Source organism: Crotalus tigris, unplaced genomic scaffold (genome assembly GCF_016545835.1).
Source record: "Crotalus tigris isolate CLP2741 ecotype Arizona unplaced genomic scaffold, ASM1654583v1 scf7180000023598.3388751, whole genome shotgun sequence".
NCBI lineage: Eukaryota > Metazoa > Chordata > Lepidosauria > Squamata > Viperidae > Crotalus > Crotalus tigris.
Window position 1 is genome coordinate 932,555 of NW_024100068.1, and position 16,083 is coordinate 948,637.

The window sequence follows — 16,083 nt, forward strand, 5'->3', positions numbered from 1 at the left end:
AATGTTTTAGTAGCAAAACCTACTTGATTGTAGATCAGTTTGGAGATTCCTGTTTGCATGGAATTAATTTTTTGTAATTTTTGTCATGTAGGCCCTTACAACCTACAATAATAATAATAATAATTAATAATAATAATAATAATAGTAATAATAATAATAATAATAATAATAAAGTTGGAAGGGACCTTGGAGGTCATTTAGTCCAACCCCCTGCTCAGGCAGGAAACCCTATACCATTTCGGACAAATGGCTGTCCAGTCTCTTCTTAAAAACTTCCAGTGTTGGAGCATTCACCACTTCTGGAGGCAGGTTGTTCCACTGGTTCTCTAGAAATACTTTGTTGAAGCTAAAAAAAGTGATGTATACTAAATATTAAGTAAGGCCAAGTAAGAACTTATGAATTTGGAAAGGAGGACATTCTGCTTTATGTTGTCCTCTAGGAAAGCTTGTCCAAGCCAGTTTTTTTAAATTAAGTTATTTAGAAAAATTATATGACTGCCCAACTTACTCATGATGACTCCAGATGGCTTACAGAAGTAATACCTCAAATACAAGACCCAATGAACCCCATCCTCTGGCAACAACAATCAAACTTGATGAGCTCCATACCACCCTGGGGTCCATGTCTTCAGGCCCTTTTGAAAGAGTACCAAGATGGGGCCCAATCTTTTTCCTTGGGGATGGTGTTCCACAGGGAAGGAGCCACCACAGAGAAGGTGGCTTCCTTAACATACTCCACCTCACTGCTCTGGTGGGACAAGACAACCCTTCAAATAACCTGATTCCAAGCCATATAGGTTCGAATTCTGAAGCATGAATCAAAGTATGAGGCTACATTATCCTCAAAGACAACCCCACAAGGACTCATGTAACTAACTAATCTTCCCATCAGGTCTGGCCTAACAACAGGACCCAAAGTGTTAGTAGACTAAGGCAACTTAAGAACAAGTAAGAATTTTGGAAAGGATATGGAAAAGATAATTTGGGGATCAGAGAAGTCCCTATGAACATTAAATGGCAAAGGAACTGGGAATAAAAACTGACATAGTAAATGACATATCATGATCTGTGCTGCCCCACTCACTCACACACATGTAACTGTGGTTTTGTGAGTTTATTAATATTCCCCAGCAATTCCCTTCACCAAAAACTCAGATGTGCCCCAATTAAATCCAGCCACAAGCAGGCCAAGATTAGTCCATAGAGCAAAGGCCTACTAGTCTACAAAGCAATTGAAAGTTGCTCAAACAAAATAACTCCACCAGGCAAAACTTAAATCCCCACACAAGACAGCTCACATGGCAAGAAAGGTTCAAAGTCTTCAAGGCACAATTCCAAACAGTTTCCATCCAGAGTGAAGCAGGAATCACAACAATCAAACAAACAGCTAGAAAACCAACACGTTGTTCCCAGCAACACCTCCCTCTGTCTGTTGTGATAAATAGACAGCTTTCTGGTACAGCCCATCAAGATGAGTGGGGTCTTATCCTTTCGAGTAGTCTGGCTGACTCCATTGCTTCTGCATTTTGTCTACCCTGCATGTTCTCGTATCAAGTGCAGAAGGTAGTTCCTCCTCCTCTTCACTAGCTGTCTGCCACTGCAAACTTCCCCATCTGAAGCCTCCTCCAAATCTCTTTCGGATGGGCCATTCAGAGCCATCAATCAACCCAGTTCCTGACATGCCAGGAATGGGCTCAACCTCCCCTGAGCTGACATTTGAGGAGAAAACTGGGGAATCACCCAAGAGAGACATCACAGTGGTAGGATTCAGCTGGTTTGCACCACTTCAGCAGAACTGGTAGCTAATTGTTTGTTGCCCAGGCCCAGAATGGACTTCCAGAAATGGCATCCACACAGAGAACTGGTTGTTCACTTATTTGAATCTCACCACTGATCCCACCCACTTATTCATCTCAATTCTTGAAGTATAGATTTCCAGGCCCCTGCATAGTAACCATGTCTTCTTCCTGCAAAGGATGTATTTCTGTTGCTGAATTACTTTTTTGAAGTAAAGAAATAGCTGGTTGATCAATAGTGGAAGCAGAACAGTGTGTCTACCTTGTTCTAAGGCAGTTTTTAAATGCTGACCAACAACTAGACAAAAGCCAAAATATTATATTTTATGTGCTATGCTAGTTTCTAGAGTTGACTTCCTTTGTTATATCTTTAATTAGTGCTTTTTATTATCAAGATTACATTGAGCAGCCCAAATTTTAGCATGTTTCTTTCAGCTGTTCTCCATTGAATCATCCTGTATTAGGGACAAGTTGCTTGTTCACATAGTTCTCATAGGATATCCAACTTTTGCTTGAAATAAGACTTGTGCTAGGATGGATTTAAAGTTTTGGTTGAATTAGATTCCATTTATCTAAAATATGTGAGAAAGAAGAAAGTGAATCAGTTTCTACAATATGATCCTGAACCTATAACCACGATTTTCAATAAGATAGAAGACCAGATAAACTATGGAACGAACTGAAAAACTGCTAAAGATGAAGAAATAGAAAAAAGCAAACTGGATGTCAGAACAAACCATGGAAATTGCCAAGAAGAGAAGTCAGGAAAGACAAAAATCTCAGGAAGGAACTTAAGAAAGAGTTTCAAAGAGCTGTTAGAAGAGACAAGAAACAATTTTACGACAATATCTATAAAGGTATTGAAGATGGAAACAGAGAATACTTTAACTCAGGAGGATTGGAATGCTAAAAGATAGATAGTAACCAATTTAAAGAAGTTCAAAGAAAGGTGGAAGGAGTAGGCTGAAATACTGTACAGTAGAGAGGCTAATATCCAAGATATTTTAAAAGGTATTTCTTATCTACAAGAACCTCTAGTACTAGATGAATAAGTTAAATCAGCAATTACCAAGTTAGAAGGCTATAGGAATTTATGGACTATGAAGTATTATACAATATCCTTAACTTCACATGCTAGCAAAATAATGTTTACAATAATCCAATGCAGATAAGAGCCCTACATGAAAATGAGATGCCAAATGTTCAATCTGGTGTTAAAAAAAGAAGATGAACCTGTGACATTATTGTTGATGCACACTGGATAATTGAAAGCCAAAGGATATCAAAAAGAAGACAGTATGTGCTTCATTGATTCTACAAAGGATTTTTTGTGTGTCAATAACAATCAAGCTGTAAAATCCCACAAAATTTCATTGTCCTCATGCGAAACATATAGACAAGTCAGGAAGCTACAGTACAGACAGAACATGATGAAACAGTCTGAGTTCAAATTAGAATAGAATAGAATAGAATAGAATAGAATAGAATAGAATAGAATAGAATAGAATAGAATAATAACTTTATTGTCACTTTGAATGTACACTAATTGGCATACATTAAAATGAAATTTTGTTGCATTCAGCTCTCAAAGGGTCACCACCTCCGATATACATTACATAAATATGACAATAATAAATAAATATAGAATTACACATATAAACATAATATACACATATATTATATGATACAGAGAAACAACATTCTAGTTCAAGTTATGTATACATGTGCATGACGAGAAAAATGAAAAATTGGCAAAGGAATGAGACAAGTATACTCTCCCAATATTTATTTATTTTTATATTGAATATATATTAAGGGAAGTTGGATTGGAAGAAAATGAACATGGTTTTGAAACTGTAGGAAGAACTATCAATAACCTATGCCCGTGGTGGCGAACCTATGGCACGAGTGCCACAGGTGGCATGCAGAGCCCTCTCTGTGCGCATGCATGCCATCGCCCCAGTCCTAGGTCTTCAGCTGAGTTTTATAAAAACTTTTCGCTTTAGGCCTCTGCTATGTGCAAAAAAGAAAAAAAGTTCAATCAATCAATTTTAACTTCTTGCGGGGGAAAAAGAAAGATCTTGCAAAGTTGGAATTGATTGATTGAACTTTTTACTCCCACCCAGACTGCCATTACCACCGCAGCCACACCCACCCAATGGGCCACGCCCACCCGGCACCCGACAATACATAAGTGAGTTTTGGGTTGCAGTTTGGGCACTCAGTCTCTAAAAGGTTCGTCATCACTGACCTATGCTGATGACAGTACTCTGGTAGCCAAACATGCAAAGGATCTGCAAGTGTATTAATAACAATTAATTAGTACAGTGAAAAATGGGATTCAAAGTAAATATAACAAAGACCAAAGTAATGACAGCAAGCACCACAGTCTGCTGACAATGAAGATATTGAAATGGTAGGTGGTTTCTGCCTTTCAGGATCATCCATCAACAGTAAAGGAATCAGCTGTCAAGAAATTTGTGGTAGCCTAGCATTTGAGAGAGTAGTTTTGAAGATTTTGAAAAAATATTCAGAAGTTGTAATAAACTGAATACCTCCAAAGATCAGAATGGTGCAGCCAATGGTATTTCCTGCGACATTTTATGGAAGTTGAATAGAAAGACTAATGGTCCTTTTGAACATTATTGTTGGAGAAAAGTCCTGAGAACACCATGGATATAGGTAGTCTCAACTTATATCTATTTGTTTAGTGACTGTTCAAAGTTACAACGCTACTGAAAAAAGTGACTTATTACCATTTTCCACACTTTTAGCTGTTGCAGCATCCTTATGATCATATGATCAAAATTCAGATGCTTGGCAACTGACATCTATTTATGACAGTGTCCTGGGTAATGTGATTGCCATTTTCAACCTTCTGCTACGAAGAAGTCTTGCAAATTTTAATTGAGAGATACTCTAAAAATCTATGTGTTCTAAGTCAAGAATTGATCTGAAGACTTCTGTGGCATGGTTTTTCATATTGAAATTAGTATTGCCTCTGGCATTGCAATCCATAAAGTAACAGTTGAAGTCTCAGGAAAAATAACTATTTACTGGCAGAGCCTACGCTTGGTGTATATCCAAGGGCCTAAAATCTGCTTTTCATACCTCAGAGGAAGCTGAGACAAGTATTGCTCAATGCTACCATTTTTTTTCAGCCTGTTTTGCACAATGCACATTACTACTTATAAAGTAATTATAGGGCTAAATTCTTTAAAATCTCACCTGAAAATGAATTTGAGTGATTGGCAAGAATTCGGTCATTTTAAAAAATGTATAGAATTGTTAGATTTTTTTAGTTGAGAATTTTCAAAATTCTCCATGCCAAGTTTCTCCAAAATCCATTGGAATTCTGTTCCTTTGTTTATTTATTGAGCCCTGGTTGCACAGTGGTTAGAATGCAGTATTGCAAGTTAACTCTGCCCACAGTCTGGAGTTCGATCCTGACGGGCCTTGAGGTTGACTTGGCTTTCCTTTTTTATAAGATTGGTAAAATGAAGACCCAGATTGTTGGGGCCAATATGCTGACACTGTAAACCATTCAAGGAGTGCTGTAATGTGCTATGAAGTGCTATATAAGTCTAAGTGCCATTGCTATTACATTTTTATCCCACCCATCTCCCCTATAAGGCAATTCTGGGTGGCTTGTAAGTTTTCTCCAGACCCAAAGATACACTGGCTCTGAATATATAAGTTCTATTTTAGCTACTGAACTATTCTTTGCTTGATTTTATTATCCACTGGAAATTGAAAATAATGTATAGGAACAAACAATAAGCAAACATTCCGCTTTGTACCTCCATTTTAAAATTTGTGTCCCAAGTTGCTTTTTCAAGAGGCAACTGAACTTGCTTGTTTTTCTTTGAAGACAAAGCTCTGACTGGAGGGTGGGGAATGGAAGGATTTATATTCCTTGCAGACAGCTGGTCATTCACATTCTTTTAGAAAGTCATTAAGGCCACTTGGAGATTTTTTTGTGTCCTCAGGGTCACCTGAGTAGTGCAAATGGGTGTGGAGCCTTCTTGGAACTGCTGAAAGGACTGTGTTGTAGACTAGAGATAGATGATGATATATCTCTCCTACTCTGTTAGGATAAGGCTTTGGGACAACCGTGACCTGGATGACTGAGAATCCCCATAAACATTTAAAATTTGCACAGTCTCTTTATCCTCTGCTCTCCTTGACCTCACTACCATTTTTTTTTTAAAAAGTACTGTAATATTTTTGTATGATGTTGTTTTTGTTTATATTATTTTTGCAAACTCTAGCATTGCTGAGTATATGACTGTGTTTTGTAATGTGTCCAGAGCACCAGCTGTAGCAAGAAAGAGAGAGTGACATATAATTAAAATTTTTATTTGCTGTCCCCTGCAGCTTAGATTGCAGAAAACAGCAGTCAAAGGAAGGAACACGCAGCTCTTAAATGAATATGTGTCTATTCTCTATTTGGGTCATATCAGAGAGATAAAAGCACCAACTTGCTTTTCCTCCTCCTCCTCTTCCTCCTTCTAAATGAACTCTAACTGGCATAACTTGAAATCCTAAATTATTGTGAACAGTTGCAGTAACTGCAGGCTGTTATTGTGTCCTTATTGTATTTGATACGCTTTTATTCTTTTATTTAGAACAAAGGCAACTTTGATTGCTCATCTGATAATCTGGATTAACTTTCAGCATATCAGATTCCTATCCTACTCATTCATTGTGATCTCATCAACAATACTCTTGCCTCTGAGCAACATTATTGAAATGTCAATAGATTTAATTGCTGTAAGAAATCTTTATAATATATGTGAGCAGGTCCTTAAGTCCTACCAGTTTCAGATATAGTTTCTTCCTGGTAAACCTTTGTAAAGTTGTTTATAATTTCACCATTTATCATATATTCTTGCATTAAATGGAGGCATTTCATTAGCTTTTGAAACTACTATGTTGAGGTTTTTTTGGGTCATGCTCAAAAGAGCTGTAATTATAGTGCATACCATACCACAGCCTGTTTACAAAATCCCTGCTGCAGAATTTTATATATTTTTGGCTTTATTCTTCTATCTTCATTGGAACTTGTCCCAAATAAATGGATATTTTTGTTGTTGTGCTTTTGTGTGAATTTCAGCGTTAGGTGAAATAAGCGCTAACTTTCCCCAGGAAAGGTTATAAAATAATAGAGTATGATGCAGTACATAAAGTTGGAAGATTATACAGTTACAAACGATGGATAAACTAAATTTAGATATCCATCATCCAGTTTGTGTTGACCAAATATCTTTAAATTCACTTTCAAGGGAATTTTAAAAAACAAGTAAGGATTATTCTTATTAAACTCGTAATATATGTTTATGTTCAGAATATAGTTATTTCACTCACAAAAGTTTATTTCCTTTTTACCATATACTTCTTTATTTCCCTTCATTGCAGATTATTTTCCGAAAAATCAGTGATGTCAAGAAAGAAGAGGAGGAGCGCCTGCGACAAAAGAATGAAGTGACCTTGAGCATCCCCGTGGACCACCCTGTTAGGAAGCTCTTCCAGAAATTCAAACAGCAGAAGGAAATGCGGAACCAAGGGACGACAATCATTGATCCTGAGAGGAATACCCTCCAGGTGGAGACCCGAACCATGCAGAATGGTGCTGCCATCACTGGCACAAGTGTGGTCACTGTATCTCAAATCACACCCATCCAAACATCATTGTCCTATGTGAAAACCAATGAGGTGGTCAGACCAAACAACAGGGATGCCACAGAGCTCAAACCTAATAGCAATAGTGACCCCAAATGTCTCAAAGTTACCAGCCCTGTAAGGATGAAAAATGGCAATGGGAAAGGGTGGCTTCGATTAAAGAACAACATGGCAGGCCAGGAAGAGAAAAAGGAAGAGTGGAATAACGTCACCAAAGCAGAGTCCATGGGGCTGTTGTCAGAGGACCCCAAGAGTGTTGACTCAGAAAATGTAACAAAAAACCCACTGAGGAAAACAGACTCCTGTGACAGTGGGATCACAAAAAGTGACCTTCGTTTGGACAAAGCTGGGGAGAACCGTAGCCCCCTAGAGCACAGCCCTAGTCAACCAGATACAAAACACCCTTTTTACCCTATCCCAGAACAAGCCTTACAAACTACACTCCAGGAGATCAAACATGAACTCAAAGAAGATATCCAGCTGATAAGCAGCCGGATGGCCATCCTGGAGAAGCAGGTGGCAGATATTTTAAAAATCTTGTCTGAAAAGAACACATTGCAGACATCGTCTTCAAAATCACATTTATCTCCTCAGCTACCATCACAAATACCTTGTCAGGACATTTTTAGTGTCTCAAGACCAGTGTCACCTGAATCAGAAAAAGATGAAATTCACTTTTAATATATTCCTATTTTTCTTTGTATACCAAGCGTATGCTTTGAAATGGGCATGCACGCATACTCCTACACAGATATACAAACACATGTCTGTGTGTGAGCATTTGTAAGAGTGTCTGTGTGTCTGTGTGTCTGTATAGATACAGACTCACAGACCCAAAGAAAAAGAGAGAAATCCAGAGTTGTAGTTTGTGTAGGTGTATATATACATTATAAATATAAAAATATATTTTCACTTGCATTCAGTATGACTTGAACATGAACAATGGATTTTGATATGTAAATATTGCATGTCCAGCTGGATTCTGGCCTGCCAAAGAAAACAGTTATTAATATAGATATTGCTTGTATAATATGCAGTTGACTGCATGCACACTTTCAACTATTTATAATATCTATTATAAAATAAAAAGATGAATTTTGTTTTAAAAAAGAGAGAAAAGGCAATGTATTGCTTAAAGAACACAGCTGTCTTATAATTCCTAGATAAACAGTTTTAAAATTGTTGGTAAAAACAAGGAAGAATCTACTATAGGAAAATGCTGGCTATTAGTGTCATGTAATCATGTACTCATTCACTGAAAGTTGTATATTTGAAACAAAATCCTAAGTATCTAAGTCAGGGGTCTTCAAACTCGGCCCTTTTATGACTCAAGGACTTCAACTCCCAGAATTTCACAGCCAGCATGCCTGCCTGAGGAAATCTTGGAGTTGAAGTCCATGAGTCATAAAAGGGCCAAGTTTGAAGACCCCTGATCTAAGTTCTATTAAATTCAGTGAAACCTATCCTCAGGTAAGTATAATAGAACTGTATCACTGGTCATTGTTTCCATATATACAATACATATATATGGAATACTGCATAACACAGTGGTGGCGAACCTATGGCACAAGTGCCAGAAGCGGCACTCAGAGCCCTCTCTGTGGGCACGCACGCCGTTGCCCCAGTCCTAGGCCTTCAGCTGGGTTGTATAAAACCTTTTCGCTTTAGGCCTCTGCCGCCATGTGCAAAAAAAAAAAAGGTTCAATCAATCAGTCAATTTCAACTTCTTGCAGGAAAAAAAAAAGATCTTGCAAAGTTGGAATTGATCGATTGAATTTTTTAGTCCCACCCAGTCTGCCATTACCACTGCAGCCACACCCACCCAATGGGCCACACCCACCCAACACTCGATGATGCATAAGGGGGTTTTGGGTTGCAGTTTGGGCACTCGGGCTCTAAAAGGTTCGCCATCACTGGCATAACAGATTAAAAATTGAAAAATTCTTCCTGATAAATTTAATTTTGGTGTTGGCACCATCACATAATGATTATATAATGATGCCTGTCCTCTGAAAAGGTTCCCAAAGTACATTTACCATATAAGAAATATTTGGTGCTACTAGCAAATAGCAAAAAAACACTTTTCATATAAACATGGGCTTAAAATACAGATTATTTTTTTAAAAAAATCATTAATTCAGGCAATATTGTTTTGCATGGATACTGTATTTTTCTGTGTATAAGACGCTATTTTTTCCTGCAAACACCCTGTTCAAAAATCAGGTGCATCTTATACAAGTGCAGTGTCTTATACACAAAAAAATAATGGTAACCTCCGCAGCCCAGGGCATGCCTGTGTGGGTTCTTTATATGCTGCTACCATGCTGCCTGGTGCAGGTGTCAAGCCCCTGTGGGCTTGCCACTAACGGGAAGGGGGAGGAGGCAAGATCATCAGATGGCGGCGTCTGGAGGCAGCGGATGGGATCAGCAGCATGGATGGCAATGACAGCCCTTTCCCTCCCTCATAACTGTATGCTGGCTGGGGACCCTGTGGAACACAGTTGTGAGGCCATCCTGCTCGATAATAGCAGCCAACTGAACTTCCAGATTTGCCGGTTCAACTGTTCCACGCTCTACCAAACAGCTGATTGGTGCAGAGAAACGGCGTGGAGTTTAAAACCTTCCTTCAATTCCCTTGCCTTGCTGTCAGGTTCGTGCTCACGCCGGTTTACCAGGGTTGAAAGGCTGCTGCTGTGAACTGACTATGCATGCTCATCGTGTTGGATGCTGGTTAGGTGGGGGGGTGGGGCTGGCCAGGAGGCATCTATTTAGAGCGCTGGGAGGTGGTTGCTCCCAGCGCTGACTTTGTTTGGTGTAAGCTTGGAACTTGCATGCCAGAGCATCTTATACAAGGGGTGTGTCTTATACACGGAAAAATACACAGAAAAATACAAAAATAGTAATTCTTGTCCATGCTTCTACCTTAAATATACTTAATGGAGCTAATGATAGATCTTAACCCGTATGTGTGTACATAAACATTATATGTAAACATTATATTCTCACAGATTCCTAGTTGATATTTCAGGCAATGTTATCTTTCTCAAAAGCTCTATGTCCTGAATTAAGTAGACTCATGGTGGAGTATTTTGGTCTGTATTCTTAATCACAAAGATTCCTCCATCAGATTTCAACAGGTCCTACTATCTTTTGTATCAAAACAGTAGAAATCCGTAGCAAGAGAATATTGCATGACTCAATGCAAAACAACCGCTTCATATACATAAGGTTCAAGGCTAGATTTCAACCTTCAGGTGAGATTGGGAGGGACTCCATTCTGAAACCCTGAAAAACTGTTGCCAGTCAATACAGGCAATCATGACTTAAATAAATTGACTCAAGGCTTTGTGCCAAAGCAAAATCATGGCACAGGCAATGATTATTGTTACTCTGATACCTCTTCATGGTAATACCTAAGACTGATGGCTAGAACAGAAAGCTGGGGATTAAGCTGCTGCAGAGAGCCAATGAAGCAGCAACTGTGGTGGCAGATCACATGCCAGGATGAGGGCTTTGCCCAGCCCACAATCCAATTCAATATACCATTCATCTCAGTCTGCCAATGATCATAGAGCTGGTTCTTCAAAGTATAGTTACATTTTGATTTTTTTTTGTTCCAGAGATTGTTGTTCTTATGACTGTTGTAGGGCATACAGTTTCACAATCATCACATTTTAGGTGATAGTTTTCTTTGAACATTTCCTCCAAGCTTGCCTAATATTTTCATAAAAGATTCTGCCTCTTTCCATGGGAAAATCAAAATCCATTATAAAATAAGCTCAGATCTGACCAATACTCAAACATTAATCCTGAATACATGAGTTCAAACCCATTTTGCTGACTCTATTCTCAAAGGAACATTGGAAGCTGCTAGTTGAATTATTTGCCCTTTTTTCTATCTCATAATTATTTGATAGGACCAGTAACAGCTTTCCATGAGGTCTTTCATATTTAAATATACTCAATTATTTATTTTCATACCATTCTTCAAATGTATTCCTATAATATTACAATATTTCCTATGGCTTTTTGAATATGTAAAATGTTTAAATGCAAAATGAAGTGTATTTTAGTGGCCTTTCCCTATTGGTATCTTGCTCTGAACTTCCAATCATACCCAACTAATATTTGAAGTCCAACACAAGTGGAGTCGATTGCTCTATACTTCAATGTGATATTTCTTTCTTAAATTCTATGAAACATTCAGAAGAAATCTGGGGTTAAAATGAACACTTGGGAGGCCCTGAATATGTTCTTCTTACTTCATGTTTAGGATGGTAACATTTTAGTTCCAATTTTGGGACTCAGAAAAAGTATTTAACAATTAAGTTAATATTTGTGGGAAATTCCATGGGTTGGTTTGCACACGTGTATGTGTAGTGCTTGAGTCTATAGCTGTTGTGAACCAAAGTGATAACACAATTCTTTGGGTCAAATTCAAGTCTAAAGTTATTTTGCAACATTAGAGAAGTGATTTGTGATTTTCAAAAGATGATCATCTTCATGAACCTGTTATAGGGTTTTATTTTGTGCTTGAAACAGAATTGGTCCATGAATTGACTGCCTAAACATTTACAAGTGCAAATAATATACCTGCAATTTGATTCTATGTGATGCTTGAGTGGGCACAGCAGGAAGTCTAAAGAGAAAACTTCAATAAATTTAATTCTTGTTGCCGCTTGAGACCTATGGGAGATTTTGCAGACCAGTTTGCTTCACTTCTGATCTGCAGAATGAAGAATAAGAATATTTTACTGTTGTTCTAAGCTGTTGTACCAGTGATTTACAGTGCATTGCTGTATACTGCTGTATATTACCCACCCTGCTCATCTTGGAATGCAGAAATGAAAAAAAAAAATGGCTTTGGGACCATAGGCAAAGGCTCTTTATTTTTCTTTGCAGTTGTGGTGCATCCTAGAATGTAAATAGAATTAAACAAATTGCATTTTAACAAGGTGCTTTTTCAAAAAATGCCTTCAAATCAGTGTTGATTGTGGAGGTTTCTTGGACAAATTCCTGTAGTTTTTCTGACAAGGCTTTTGGGGAGAAAGTGATTTGCTATTGCCTTTTTCTTCCTAGGGCTGAGAGTGAGTGACTGACCCAAAGTCACCAAGCCAGCTTTCATGCCTAAGATGGAACTAGAACTCACAGTCTCCTGGTGATTGGCCCAAAGTCACCCAGCTGAGTTTGTGCCTAAGGTGTGACTAGAACTTATAGTCTCTTCATTTCTAGCCTTTACACCAGACTAGCTCTCTTTACAAGATCCACGCTTGTTTCAAATGATTCAGGAATAATTTTTTCCCTTAAATTCTACCATTCCAATTATAGTTCAGGTGCTGGATGAGAAAGACATCCTGGCTAAAAGATGGGCATTCTTCCAAAAGATTTTCTGAAATGAAGGGAGTTTGACACTTGGAGCAGTGCCGAGTTGATGACAGCATGGTTCTCCTATTTTGGGCATAGAGAAGTTTAGACATGCAGCATCAATCGGCTTAATTTTCAAATAGATTTCCTAAGCCTCTGAAACTGAAACCATATAGAAATTGTGACTTAGGAAGACATATCAATAAAATGGGGAAATAAGCCCTTGCTCAACCCAAGAGTTTGTTTTCTAGACCAGATTTAGAATATGCCCACAAATTCTTTCCTCCTTTCTATTTTCACCCCCAAGATTTCTCTATTTCTGAAATAAAGGTGAAGGTGAAAAAAGAGGACTTACTGTTAAAATAACCAGAATCCTTGATAATTTATTGCTGGTCAAAAGTGAAATTTTTTTTGATACAAATGAGCCTGGATAGTGCCCATAATCTCAAAGATGTTTTGCTGAGTTGTGGGATTTCATTTTGCTCCAATGTGCTGATATGCAGGTAACCAAGATTTGGAATGGAAACTGAAAAATTTTAGGACTTGCAGCTATTTTTCTATATATTATAACCATTTCTTTGTTGGGTGCAGCTCTAGGTATGATTATAGTGGATTTAATTCTAAGCTGACTTACATAAGATTGATTTAGTTCCTATTATATGCCCTGAATTTTCCACATGTCAACCTTTGTAAGATGTTTGTAGCCTGCATTGCACTTTCTTTTTAAAACAAAGGAAGGAATGCATGCTGAGCATGGCTTCTGGGTTTTTTCCTAATCCCTTTACCAGCAGCATTCATAGGAGGTATTTTTATTTTCTTCTGCCTGAGCAAGTAACATGTTTTATCTCGCTGTGTATTTTTGAATTCTTCTTCATGTTGCATCTTTGTGGTGTACACACACACACACACACACACACACACACACACACACTGAGAAGTAGAGGATGAGCTGCTGATGTTCTTTCCTAGACATGACCCAGAAGAAGGCTTGAAGTGAAATTGTCAGCAACAGTCTGCTCAACTGTCTGCCTGAAAGGCACAAATTGAGGAAAGTTTTCTAGAATGTTTTTTAATATTCAACCCTGACCTGATCAAGCCCATTTTCAATTTCAGTTCTTCTTTTACCCACCTCTCCCTCCGTCCACTGACACTTGTATCAAATTGGTCTCATTCCACTTGGAATTTTGAGATTCCGAAGGACAGATAGGCAGCAAGAAGTCCAAAACCCCAATGTGTAATTCCAATATTATTAAGGATTGAAAAGAATTTTAAAAATTAAAAAAAAATATTGAAGGAGGCAAAGCCAGCATGCTCAGCTCTATGGAGAAGGTGTGGTGCTCCACAGGTCTTGTCTTCTGAAGCTGCTAGTGCCTCTAAAAAGGAAGCTTAGCTGATGCCAGCAATGCAATTAATTTTTGTTTCTTGTCTGATGCTACATTAATTCCAAGAAATGGAACCAGTTCAGGAAAGGCAGGAGAATGGTAGATGTTACGTTTTCTGCTTCCGTTTTTTTAAAATATATATATGTTATGTTTTATCAACAAGAATAAAATGCAAAACAAAGGGAAATGTATATCTAATAGTAACAAAAACAAAAATGTGTACAACCCCCCCCAAACATCAAACAAATCTAACATTGAACATACAAAAAAAAATCCACCCCAGCTAAATGCCAGATAGAAAATAATAATTAAAAACCCAATAGTTCTTCTCCCTATACATAATGGGTCTACAAATAATTGTAAACTTTCTCATCCTTATTTAACATATATGTGTGTGTGTGTGTGTGTGTGTATATATATATATATATATATATATATATATATATATATATATATATGTGTGTGTGTGTGTGTGTGTGTGTGTGTGTGTGTGTGTGTGTGTGTGTTCTGAGGTTTTCGCGGGTATTTGTATGTAGGTCTTTGGTTGTTCGGGTTTTCTCCCGCGTAAAATTGGAAGTGTCTTGGCGACGTTTCGACGAAGTCCCATTCGTCATCTTCAGGCTGGTGTTTTCAGCTTCGTGCTTTGAGCAGCAATGTGTGGTCTTAGCTGTTTCTTCCTTTTAACTGCCAGTGGGGGTATGAACTGATTGGGTGGGAGCTTGGCTGTGTTCTGATTGGGTGGAGGTGTGTTCTGAATGGTTAGGGGCTTGGCTGTGCTCTGATTGGCTGGGGGAGTGTTCTGTTTGGTTGTGCTCAGGTTAGTCTGAGTTGCAGAGGGGTTTGAGATTTTGGGCTGCCTTGCTATTTTTTGGCTTCGCGTTCGTGGTCGTGCTCCTCTTCATGGAGGGTGTCAGTTTGCTTCATGTATGGATTGGAGGGGTTTAAAGTGGCTAATGATGCAGCTGTGGTCTGGCTTCTGGTTTGTGATCATGCCTCATCATCGGTGTGGCTTTGGGTTTGTTTTTTGCATGGATGTGTGGTGGTGACATCCTGTGTGGTTTTTGTGAGTGTGGGTCTGGTATCATTTTTTGTGTTAGGGAGGCGTTTGTCAATAAGGGCGGGTTTCCTCTTTTTTGACTGAGTTCTTATGTTCTTCAATGCGTGCACTTATTCTTCTGTTGGTTTGTCCGATGTATGTGGTGGGACAAGTGGTGCGTGGGATTTCGTATACTCCTTGATTTTCTAATTCAATTTTATCTTTGGGGTTTCTAAGGATGGTGGATATTTTTCTGTTTGTGCAGAATGCTGTTTTGATGTTGTGTTTATGGAGGATCTTACTGATTCTGTCTGTGGTGCCTTTTATGTATGGGAGGAGGGCTTTGCTGTTTTCTTGTTCTTTGTCTTGGATTTTAGTGGGGGTTTCTTTTAGGATTAGGTTTGTAATCTTATTTCTATGGAATCCATTGGATGTTAGTACATTGGTGAGAGTGTGTAGTTCGGTTTTTAGGTGTTGTTCGTCAGCTAAGCGTTTTGTTCTTGGCTACAGAGTTGATCTGTGCTGAGTGGTGGTGTGAGAGAGCGTGCAGATAGTGGTTTGTGTGTGTTTTCTTCTGGTAGATGGTGTGTCCTAGGGAGCCATTGGATTTCTTGTAGACTAAGACATCCAGGAAGGGAAGTTGGTTGTTAGCTTCTGTTTCCATGGTGAACTGTATTTTGGGGTGTAGGCTGTTGAGGTGTGTGAGGAAGTTGTCCAGTTTTTCTTTCCCATGTGGCCAGATTATGAAGGTGTCGTCTACGTATCTGAGCCAGAGTTTGGGTTTGTGATCCGATTTTTCTAGAGCTTGGGTTTCAAAGTGTTC

The 16,083-nt window shown here is 38.4% G+C and overlaps 1 protein-coding gene across 1 annotated transcript in view; it reads left to right on the top strand.

The window, feature by feature from the left end:
* Window positions 1–8,523, top strand: part of KCNH5 (potassium voltage-gated channel subfamily H member 5) — a 201,794-nt gene extending 193,271 nt beyond the window's left edge. The window contains exon 11 of the mRNA XM_039319543.1: window positions 7,215–8,523. Within this exon, the coding sequence (XP_039175477.1) occupies window positions 7,215–8,159 (945 nt within the window). The 3' untranslated portion in view covers window positions 8,160–8,523. The remainder of the gene's footprint in view (window positions 1–7,214) is intronic.
* The last annotated feature ends 7,560 nt before the right edge of the window (window positions 8,524–16,083 follow it).